This window comes from Pleurodeles waltl, chromosome 8, assembly GCF_031143425.1.
Source record: "Pleurodeles waltl isolate 20211129_DDA chromosome 8, aPleWal1.hap1.20221129, whole genome shotgun sequence".
NCBI lineage: Eukaryota > Metazoa > Chordata > Amphibia > Caudata > Salamandridae > Pleurodeles > Pleurodeles waltl.
Genome location: NC_090447.1, coordinates 463,240,188 through 463,252,468, shown reverse-complemented (window position 1 = coordinate 463,252,468; position 12,281 = coordinate 463,240,188). Strand labels below are relative to the sequence as shown.

General features: G+C 40.2%; 1 protein-coding gene across 11 annotated transcripts in view; it reads right to left on the bottom strand.

Moving 5' to 3' along the window:
• Window positions 1–12,281, bottom strand: part of MAP4K4 (mitogen-activated protein kinase kinase kinase kinase 4) — a 513,631-nt gene that overhangs the window by 205,558 nt on the left and 295,792 nt on the right. For all 11 annotated transcript variants that reach the window (XM_069204415.1, XM_069204417.1, XM_069204419.1 and 8 more), the window contains exons 9-10: window positions 10,569–10,647; window positions 2,537–2,712 (exon numbers count right to left, since the gene is read on the bottom strand). In XM_069204415.1, the coding sequence (XP_069060516.1) occupies window positions 2,537–2,712; window positions 10,569–10,647 (255 nt within the window). The remainder of the gene's footprint in view (window positions 1–2,536; window positions 2,713–10,568; window positions 10,648–12,281) is intronic.

The window sequence follows — 12,281 nt, the reverse complement described above, 5'->3', positions numbered from 1 at the left end:
TATAAATTACCCTTTCTCTTGAGAACAGAATAATGCAACACAACACAGAGACCACAACCATCCTACTTGTTACGAAGCACCATCACTGCATCAGACCAATCTAGGTCCTACCCTTCTGCACTCACTAGATAGTACTCAACCCAATCTGCTGCAGGAGTTCTTCATCAAAATATGTCTTGTAAAAATGTCTTATTGTTTGCTGTTTAAATTGTCCCTTTCCCAGAATTCTCACTGGTTCTCTTTAGCAGATGATTACTCTCCTACACAACTATCACTGCAAGTTTTTGTAATATGTCCACAAATGGATCCTATGTGGAACATATTGCCCCCTACTCTTAACACTGAAAATGGCTAAGGCACTGTTTCACAGGGTCTCATATTAGTTGTATGTTATCTATCTTATGCAAAAAGAACAGATGACGGACAGAATGCGTAACAAATCAAACAATCAACCCCAGTCACAGATCTGGGTTTAATCCATCAGTTTTTTTGCTTGCCATGCCATTCCACTTTGGATCCAGCCATATGCAAATCAGTCTTGACCGCACTCCCCATGGGAACAATGCAGCCCAAACTGCCAGGCCAGGTTCGCCCTGGACCAGAAACAAGCATCCTGGGACCGGTTTCGGGTTATCACCCCTCATCAGCCAGGCTAGCTTGAATCTGATGGCACAGCGAGCAAGGGACCCAAGTCTGGGCATACCCTTCCCACTTAGGGCAACAAATGCAAAAAGAACAGATGATGGACGGAATGCAGAACAAATCAAACATTCACCCCAAGTCACAGATCTGGGTTTAATCCATCAGTGGGGGTGAGTGTTCAGCACTCCGTCCATCATCCTTTTGTGTTGTTATCTATCTTATATCTTCAATATAAGAATGTGTCTTGCTTTAATCTTCACTTTGGAACACCTTATAGCACAACATCTCTCTGGATAGTTGGTGTCAGTTGGAACGTCTCTTCACTGCCATCAAACAGCATATGCATTACTCGGTTGTAAGCTGATGCATAGTTCCTTATTGTTTTCTCACAACAAGTTCATTTAAGTGCACTTAATAAGATCTACATCTAAGCAAGCGTATACTCACCTTTCAAATGTTCAACCACAGCACCTGTGCCTGCTTTTTCCTGCAGAAAGCTCACTAACACACACTCAAAGATCACCCACTGACTATGCTTCTTTGTCCTGAGTTTTCACAAATTACTGTGGTATATAATTAATGTGTAAGCTACAGAAAATTACATGACATTCCATCAGCAATCGATCACCTGCCTCGACTTGAAGCTGTTAATGCAAATCTATTTCTTCTCTGTACTAATAAAGCCCGCTGATATATAAGCAACTTTACAAAAACAAACCAACATTACAAGATATACAATCCTTTGCTATACCACTGTACACCATCTTGGTCGTTCCACTACTTTTGTCACATTCCAGATCTTAAAATAGCAAAAATATGATGTGTATAGAATGAGGTCTTCCTTGGAAAATCAAGTGGAGATTGTCCAGGCTTTATCTATGCAGTCGACTTCCCCACAACGTGATCTTTAGACCCCTATTCAGCTCTTGAGAAGAGAGAGTACAAAAGCTCCACCTTTCAACATGCCAGGTGCCTCGTACTCACTCTGTAATGGACGAACCAAAATTGCCTCAAGTGGAACTACTCCAAGCCTGAATTAATCTTGTCTTAGACTGCACCCATCTCACACAACTGTCATCAATGGCACTTGTTAAATTTCCTACAATTATCTTTTGCATCTTTCAAGTACCCACTTCAGCAAAAATACAAACAGCATTCAAGTAACTTAAATTCATATAAGAGACAACATTCAGAAGATACATAAGAGGTATGGACACCAATGAGATGTGCTCTCCTGTTTTTCCAGGAAAGCTAGGGTATGTACTGAAAATTATCAAGATGCCCAAGCTAACTGCCAGCATGAAGTGCAATGTAGAGAAACTTACATTTCTGTGGATAACCTGCATTTATAATATTATCCAAACATCTGAGTCAACTAATACATTATAAAGATGCCATCCCAAGTCAAAGTTTGCAATCCCCAATGACTGTCAGGACAAAGAATGCCTCTGATTGAACCACAGCAGACGTTTTTTGTTCTGTGGTACTGTGGATCCATGCACATTTAAAGTCTCGCCTTATACAAAAATGGTTTTATCTTTCATTGAATTCAAAACTTATTTTTTCTAATGTCTACACAATTTCAATTCTGTGGGATCACTGTGTAGTATCTCCATGACGTTTCTGATTCTGTTGTAAATGTTGTCTTGCTTTAAGAAGCATCTAGATGTAAAAATTCTCAAAATCCCTAGTACTCTGGTGCGAGGCCCGTGAGGCCTAGTCCATATAAGAACTGAGCAAATTTATAAATGAAATATATATATATAAACTTTGAAGAAAACAAAACCTATTTACATCAAACCAAGGTATATTGTTAGGGCACACATTCAAACAACTGCAATAAGTAACACTCTAACTGAAAGTACTTGCTGGGTTTGAAATGTCACTGCCATACCTTTTTCACCTCTCTTCTTCCTGGTTCTATCAATATGGTCCTTGAGTTGAATTCGAACCTGCCTTTCATTCGGCTGATCTCGAATAAAAGGATGCTTCAATAGTTGCTCCGTAGGCGGACGTTGCGTATAGTTTTTCACTAAACAGCCCTCTATGAAACTAAAAAACTTCTTTGACCTGAAAAAAGATGATTAAAATATATTACTGTTCAGAATTCATTGAGACAACTGGTATTCAATTTCTGCAGCTATCCAAATAGACAAGGCAATGAGTGTTGTCCAAAATTTTTAAAAAATGGATACATAACAGAACATCAAACATCTACCACTTGAACACAAGAGACCTTTAAAAACGGAAGCTATGCATTGCCTTAGCTACCCCTAAAATTCCCAATACTCTGCCACAGATAATTAGCGAACCTGGTACTACTGCAACTATGACAAATGTGCTATTCCATAAATGGATGAATTATAGCATGGATAGATGTGAAAGCTGCAAGAGGAGCCCAATCCAAAAGGTTTTTATATTAAGACTCATACTGAATGCTGAGAACTGAAAGAGAAACTTTCTCCCCTACAGACCCTCATAACTCACATGCATACCAGTATCAACTATGCCAGTACATCTGGGGGGACATTCCTATCGGCAAAAAAAGTAATCTAAAATAACCAATCCAAACTCAGCCTCAATTCTGGAACACTGCGTTAAAGCGCCAATCGGTTCTACGCACACAGGTTACAGTTTAAAAAATATAATCACTAATATATATATTTTTTTAAATCACATTTCAGGAGGAATCCCAAATGAGTCTAACTGATCTTGAAAGAATGGCATATGCCCCTTCCAAGACAGATTTGTCTGCCAACAAAATGGTGATACTCAGTCTAGGGTAGTATCCAACTGGCTGCAGGTGCCTGCCCTGATTCTGAAACTGTTTCAACATTTCTCAGATCCTTGCCATGCAGAAATTGAGCACGTTTAATCCACAACTGTCCACCGGCCTTAAATAACAGCCCAAACTGGCAGAATCTGTGGGTCAGTTGATGGTCTGAATCCTTTGTGTGTTTACTTGCACTGATCATCTTGACTGTAATCTGCTGGTTTTAAGGTACAGGGCCCCTAAATTTTGGTAGCGTGAGCACACTTCGCTTTGGCTGCTCTACTTTTAGTGCATCCCCTTGGAGGATGTCTGGAGGCAGAACCACACAGAAGCACAAAAAATCTCTACAACTGTTAGGAGTGATAGTGTAGCCAAAATGTGCTACCACATTATATTATTTTGAACATACTTTTGTAAGCCTCTTCTATGTCTGTATAAGTACAACAAAGAAAAACACAACAACATGTATAGCCACCGCCCATGAATTTGAGAGTGTTAGTCCACTGTGAGGTAATCACAGTCGAGCACCAGCATACAAGATAGAAAGCCTCTTTGAGAGACCAATTTATATAGATTGAGAACAGTGGATAACTAACATCCGAACACACCAGAAATAAGTCAACTGTCCTCTATCGCCGACCGGACACTGACCCTGGTGAGCGTTAGTTACAGTGTCCTTCTGTAAAGTGTTACTAATGCGCAGCACTTTCTAAAGCAAAGCAATAAATGGTTAATCCTGGTGTTACAAGTACAGAAAGGGTACAGTCGTGTGTTAAATGCAGTTGTATTCATGGCCCTGGACCATTAGTGTCAAAGGACAGCAGCCACCATCATATTGAATATGTACCGCCCTATCTCGGTAATATGCGGTCTAGGACAGCTGGAGGTCTTGGACGTCAATCCCCTCCAAAACTGGAAAACAACGCTTCATATTACACAGATATTAAGAAGGTATTCCTATGGTGTTGTGGCAACTATCTGAAACAGCCTTGCCTCTAAGCTACGCACTTAGTGCAATGTTTTGGCATTACATAAAAACCCAATTTCGCTAGTGAAAAATTCCATGTATTACTCTCTACTTTGATTGACTTCATACCATTCTCTCTTAGTCCATCCCTGGTCTTTCTCTTTTTAGGCAATGCTCCAACAATGGTTTATTTGCAAAAAGACAATTCTTGAATCTAGGTGCCCCCCCCCCCCCCCTAATTTCTGAATCCAGTTACTGCTTGGCAACCTTTAGTGATACATAAATGTATTTATAAAGGAAAGTGAACAGAATCACATGAGTTTGATATCAAGTCCGGAAGGCAGGATCAGAACACACTCCTCCAGTTGCCCAACTCAGCAACTTAGCCCAAAAGTTGCAAACTTCCTGAATTCATCAGGACCATTAAATACCCCTGATGCGAGCACATCTGATCCCATGGGCATTTTGTTTACTGTTTTACTGCACCACCTCGCTATATTAAGAGCAAACATTGGCAAAGCCAATAGGTTTTGCCTATACAGGAGTTGTTAGCTTTGCCAATATGCCTTAGCCATGTTGCACTCCAGTGTGGTTGCTGTTCAGCATCGCTAAAAGTTAGCGGGGTAAAGGAGAGTGGAGTGTCGTAAAGTGGAGTAGAACAGAGTGATATGGAGAGCGTGGAGTGGTACAGAGTAGAGTGGAATGGAGCAGAGTGTCCTGGAGTGGTGTGCTGTGTCATGGAGGGAGTAGAGTGCTGTAAGTTGAAAGGGCACAGAGTAGAGTGGAGTACAGTGGTGTGGCATAGAGTGAAGTGCTGTAGAGTAGCGGGGTGTACAGCGGAGTACATTGACGTATGGAAGAGTGGAACACAATGGAGTAGTGTAGGAGAGTGGAATGCCAGAGAGCGGAGTAGTGTGTTGTAGAGATGAGTGGCATAGAGTGGAATGGCATAGTTTAACAGAGTGGATTGGCGTGGAGAGGGGTGGACTGGAGTAGGTCGTTTTAGAATAAAGTGGCACGGACCGAAAGATTGAGTTGCGTAGGGCACTGTAGAGTGAAGTAGTGTTTTAGAGTGGAGTAGAATGTTGTAAAGTGGAGTAGGGCATCAGGATGAAGTATTGTAGAGTGTAGTATCAGAGTAGAGTAGCCTAGAGTTAAGTGGAGTAAAGAACAATGTTGAAGAGTAGATTGGCATAGAATGCAATAGCATAGAGTGCACTGGTCTTGAGTAAAGTGGTGTAGAGTGCATTGGCATAGAGTAGAGTGGTGTAGAGTGCGGTGGCATAGAGTGGTGCAGAGTGAAGTGGCGGGGAGTGGAGTGATTCAGGGTATAGTGGAGAGGTGACTGGGTAGAGTACAGAGGTATAGAGTGTCTCAGAGTGCAGTGGCTTAAAGTAGAGTGGTGATGAGTACAGTGGCGTGGTGTAGAACAGATTAGAGTGGCGTGGAGTGATCCAGAGTGCAGTGGCATACAATGCATTGGTGTACAGTGCAGTAAGGTTGAGTGATGTAGAGCAGGCCTCAAAAAATCATAAAAATGTTACTAGACCTGCAGGTCAAGTAACTTAAATAATCTACTCTACCTAACCGTAATGTACTTGACCTGTAAACGGGTTTAAAATTGTGTGATCCTAGGCAAATATTTTAGTTTACAGAGTTCTCACGAGTGCACCTTCAAATATGTGAACTCAGCTATTCTGCTGTACAAAAAACCCTCGTTTGAATAGACTAAACATTTGCTCCATGTATAATAAGAATCTAGCCCACATTTACCAAATTGCAGCTCTACTCATAAACCTATATTGTGTATTAATCTTTGAAAACGGGGTTTCAGAAAACATTTATCATTTGTAAATCACCAAGTAAAATGTTCTGGTTTGTTTTCATTCCATTAAAATATTTTTTTTCATGGGCTTTAACAACTACTGAAATATATTTGGAGATATTTATAAAGTTGACTTAGTTATTTAAATGCTGTGTGTTAGGAAAAACCTGACAGCCTACAGCCTTCCATTTCACGCCTTTTGTACAGCAGGTCAGACAAAATCCTGGAACTTTGCAGACAGAAGGAACAGTAATTGTGAAAGGACAAATTGACTTTTGACCTCTGTCTTTGAACACAGAGCAAGTAGGACAACATAAGAACAAGATTTTAAAAAGTGTCTTTATTACTCCTTCACTTTCTGACGGAACAGAACACTTGTTCTTTGTAAACACACCAGAAGAGGCAAGTGGTTTCCAAAACTAGCTCGACCTAATAAAGTATGACTCGCCAGTGAGAGGGGGTGAGTAGATTTTTGGAGATTGTAGAGTGCAGTGGCATAGCATGCAGTGGCAGAGAGTGGTTCAGCATAGAGTGCAATGGCGTAAAGTTCAGTCGCAGAATGTAATGTTGCAGAGTAGACTGTCAGAGTGCATTGATGCATAGTAAAGTAGCGTAGAGTGCACTGGCATGGAGTAAAGTGGTGTTGAGTGGTGCAGGGACAAGTGGCATCCAGTACAGTGATGTAGGGACTACAATGCCACAGAATACAGTGCTTGAAGTGTTACACAGTAGAGTACAGAGGCAAAGAGTGCATAGGTTTTGAGTAAAGTGGTGCTGAGTGAAGTGGCGTAAATTGTTTCAGAGTGGAGTGGTGCACGGTAGAGTATTGTGGCGTAAGGTAGAGTGGCATAGAGCACACTGGTGTGGAGTAGTAAATAGTTGATAGAGTGCACTGGCATAGGGTGCAGTGGCATAGAGTGCAGTGGTGCATAACAGTAGTGTGGGGTAGAGTGCAACAGCATAAAGGAGAGTGGTGTAGAGTAGAGAGGCGAAAATTTGTCGTGTGGAGTTGTGCAGAGCTGAATAGAGCGGGGTGCAGAGTAGAATAGAGTGCCGTATAGTGGAATATGCATGATGTAGTAGCACACTACCATTACAGACAACACATCTTCAATTGAAATGAACATTACATTGACACAGAAATACAGTTTTACTGATTATAGTATACCTGATGCCCTTAACTACATTAGTTCACTCGAAAATTTGAATATTTGTTTTTCTGTATCTTCAGTTGTCGCTTTGGCTAGTAATAGAAGAAAATGTTTTTCCTATCTGGAAGCATTAACCTATGAGGCAGAATAAAGATAGCTGATCTCACAAATCCATATGTTTTGACCTGGTTTTAAATTATAGGTTCCTTTGTTATTTTTATACGCATGGGTAAGCTTAGATTGGCCAGCATTGATAGATATTCTTTGTTTGATAAACTGCATAGGATTGGAGTTGTTTTTAGGTAGATCTGTGTGATTTAGGTGTTTGGCCAAAAAGCGATTATCTTGTACTTATATTTATAACATTTTATTTGTATATATTCTGTAAACTGGTGACCTCTTTTAGTGACATCATTTCACAGTAATATTTGCTTTATATCTGTGACTCTTATGGATATGATTAATTATCCAAATAAAGATGAAATGATTGATAATAGCATACAGCGCATAAACGATAATTTGTGGAGAGGTCATTACCTAGTATTTGGATTTGTTTTGGCTGTATTAAAATATTTGTTTCCACCACACTTCAGCATGACCAACAAATATACTTCGTTTGTGCTTTTCTAATTTTGAGATAGTCTGAAATACCTGCACAGTTCAGTTAGAGACATTTAAATGTTCTTGTGTGCTACAAAACAAAATATCATACACCCTTCCACAAGCTCTCTGCCAGCAGCCAGCATTATAGTCACATAAATCCCCTGACTTTCAAGTCAGAGAAAAAAAATTAAACACCAAGCTCCCTGGAAGACAGAGCTTGACAGCTGACTTCTGCTTTAAATGCACAGCAAATGTGACAAGATAAGAACAAGATTTAAAGGACTGTTTACAGAAATCCAGTACTGGTGTAAGAATACAGTAAATAAATAGGATTTGGGCAAGGGAAAGGACCATCTCAAACTGGACACACTAAATAAAATAGAGCTAGCAAATGGAAAGCATGCAAATGTGGGTTGCAAACCACAAAGCAAAAGGCAGGCAATCAGTGGATTGCATTCCCAGGAAAGCTTTTCGAACGGCCCCAAAGTATTGTTAACAAACCAGACAGTTGCCCTGTCTGGTAGACTTCAACCAGATACTGTGGGATACAGGTTGTTCGTATGTATTTATTATTCCCTTAACACACTCAATGTCAATATTTCAATTGTATTTATCTCTGTTGTATAGTTCACACATATTTCCACTAATCTCCTCTGCAATGTATGGCCACGCTCTCCAAGCCAATATCTTCCCCATCGGAGTCAACAGAACTTCGCAAACAGATAAACTGGTTTACACCATGTTGACTTGATAAAGCAGTCAGCATCGTTGGAAACATTGTTAGGTTAGATGACAGAGTGCTCTTAGTGTGTCGTATTTTGCGGCACTGAAGTTCCATCTCTACAAAACAAGCCACTTTACTGTATTCATTGGATGTTTAGAGTGCATTTTGTCTCCAATTACTTCTGCACGTTTCCTCTATTACCTTCAACATATCTTTTGCACAATGAAGCAGGAGCGCCGGACACAACGTCATTAGAATGATGGGGTGGGTGAAACTTCAAAAATGGCTAGAGATTTTGCTGGTATTTGAGTGACATTTAACCGCAACAACGTACCTTCGGTACAAAAATCACTTAAGATGCTGGCTGGAGACTGGTCCGAGCAGAAAAATATATTGCAACACACAATTTTCACAAGACATTTTTTGCTCGAATGAGTCTCCAGTGACCAAATGTTATGTGAAATAGTGTAGCCACTTTGGTGGAAAAATTTCACCTGGCCTGGACATGAACGTCATGGGTGCAAGCACATGACCAACCTCCAGATCTGCGCATCGTCCATTCAATGCCAGCTTAGTCATCATGAGTTCTCTAACGTCCATTAGCTACACTCTTCTGAATACTTTCCTTAGATTACCAGAATGCACCAGAGACAACGAGGTTCACTCAGAAAAATGACCAAATAGTCCTTTCCGGAGTTAATTAAAGCACTAAGATACCCTAAAATGTTATTTAACAACCTATTTATACAGGGCAGTGCTTGGGCCTCCCAAAAACATTAGCTGGAGAAATACTTTTTTTTTTTTTTTTTTAAACGTTGGCACCTGGACTGTGGGAAACTGGGTGAAGTTAGCTTAAGTACTCTACATTAATTCATCTTGAAGAAATATCTGATCTGCGAACATAAATTCTCAATAACTATTGCCTTTATAACACAACAACTCTCTGAACTATTAGAGCTAGACAAAGGTAAAATATGATTTTTCTGCAGTAGAAATGTGAATGCACACAGTTTCCGTTCCGTTTCTAGGTTGACATAGGAGTGTGTGGATGAAGGATCGGAAGGCAGTGGGGCTATGTACAGCATCACGAGGAAGTATCTTTTCCACAGTGGATTAAAAAAAAATCGCACGTCAGATTTTCCAAAAAGAGGTTTTACAATATGCTGAATTCCAGTCGAAAGCATGCTGAATCATTAAAGGATCTGCAATTGTTTGACCTAAACCAAGGGCAATGAAGACGAACGCCTATAAAAATCCTGTAAAACCTCCATTCTACCACAGAAACTCGTCTAGGAAAAAAGCGATAATTGGGTAAACACTAAATTCTGCTTTTTTAAAAAATGTAACAGTCGCCTGCGAATGGAATGGTGCAAAATGCATCCACAAACTTTGTAACTTCATAAAGTTCTGAATTTAGCCCAATTCTGTGATCAAAAATATAAACCCATATGTAAGCTTAATCTTCATACATTTCAAATGCATTTAACTTAAAACTTTAAGGGGCATGTGGGGTGGTTTGCTACTGTTTTAACTTCACTGTGTCTGCTAAAGAGGTTCATGATGTTCCACAGTACTGAAGCAGAGGTCAAGATCAGAAATTGCTTCCAAAACCGAGGCCTCCCCCATTGTAACTCATTTTACATGATTTCCAAATAAACAGGACAAAGAGAAAACAAAAAGCAGTAACTTTATATTATTGTTGATGGCTGAAAGAAAATAATATATTGGACTATGTTTGAAATCTTGAAATCAATTTTGTTATGAAGCGATACTACAGAAATAAAAAAAGAATACAAAATGCAGGATACGTCGCTAGAAAATATGTACTTCATTAAAATCATGTGAGTGTCTAGTTGACATCAGAGACCAAGATTGGACCCTACCATTTCTTGGACTTCAGTCGCGGCGGAGGGTTCCTTGGAATAAGGAAGAGAGCCCTCATTGGATGCATGTCACAGAGAGCTGAAAAAGAAAACATGAATTGCTCAAAGTGTTTTTTATTGTTACTAGTATATTTTCAACAAATATACAAGCTGTGACGTTCTTAAGATAGAAATGGAATACATAACCTCTCCATACTTGTAGACACACTTAACTTTAAGGAGCTCATTGTTGTTCGCATGCTTTTAATGGAGCTCAGCACAGAGGTGGATTCCCAACACTGTTTCCGACTTCCCAACCCTCAGGCCAAATAGAATAGCAAATTAACACTAACAACTCAGTAAGCATCACAGCAGGCCAGCACACTTGCAATAGGCGTGCACTGTGCGTTACTTCAAACGGACCAATTAAAGGAGTGGGCAGTGCTCACATAACCAGGGGGAGGGGTGCTGGGATGCATCGCACCTGGTGAGGTCAAGGAACCAGTGACTGCAGTAGGTGGAATCTAATTGTAAGTGGCGAGTCACTGAGGCAGTTGCCAGTCGGTGAACAACAGTGTGTTTGTATTTGCAGTGGGTGTGGAAGTGATAAAGGAGTTTTGGTGTAGACGGGTGTGGGCATCTCAAGACGCCTCTGTGCTTGCCCTCCTTCTCAACTGGATTCCTTTCGTGAGGGTACTGAACTCCAATAAGGTTTACAAAAAAAAGTGAGACTGCCTATAGGTGCGGATGGGGTAACAGATATTCTCTTGTGTTACAATCTTCACAGTGAGTGTGGCGTTTCACTGAGCGTGCACAGTTATCAGCTCATAAGCAAAACCGTCCTTCTAGGAAAGTAAGCCTAAAACGTGTGGGTCAGAAGCTCAGTCAGAAAAATGTTCAGTTTTTGGGATCGTTATGAGGAGTGACTTAACTAAGTTACAGCTTAACCCACTTTATCCATCCAATTAATTGTTGCGTTTGGCAAGAATGATTCTGCATTTTCTCCTACACCTGTAAATAGTTTATTATCCTCCACAGTCATATAAAATGCAATGCTAACAATACTTACAACAATTTTAGAAGTAGTATTACAACCAAGTAACTACAAAGATTGTGACTTTCCTAACAGGAACAAATTTAATGTATGTTGTGCAGATGCAAAGTGCCATCACTAAGAGGTTAAACAAGGTCGATTCAGGATTTTCTGGAAAAATTGTCTGTTTTCTGTTTTGTTTGTGACCCAAAAAGTAGGAAGAGTGTCGCCCCCATGGTGATCTGCAATAATAAATCCTACTGCGTACCTCGTACCCTGGGGAGCAGACCAACACCCATGACCAACACTGTATGGCTTCCTAGCAACTACCTGCATCTCAACTTCAGTCATAAAATTAAAAAGAAAATAAAGCAAAACCACAGCAATGACTTTACAGAGAAGCTACCTGTTGAACAGGATGGGCAGCCTAAATACAAAGCACGCTATTAAATGTGAGAAACTGCAAGCCAGCGGCAGAGTAGGGAGGGTCTGGAAATAATTATTGGCACCAATTAGGTTCTGCTCATTGCAGGATCCTCCCTTTAGCTGTACGAATAAATACAAATGTATCTGACAAACAGGGTTCAAAACACTTTCAAAGTGTCAGTATATGTAATTACATTTTTAGTAGACAGGTAAAATCGGCTTTTAAAAGAGAAAGTTATTAATTGAAAATGTTTCTAAATTGAGCTAGTCTTTTC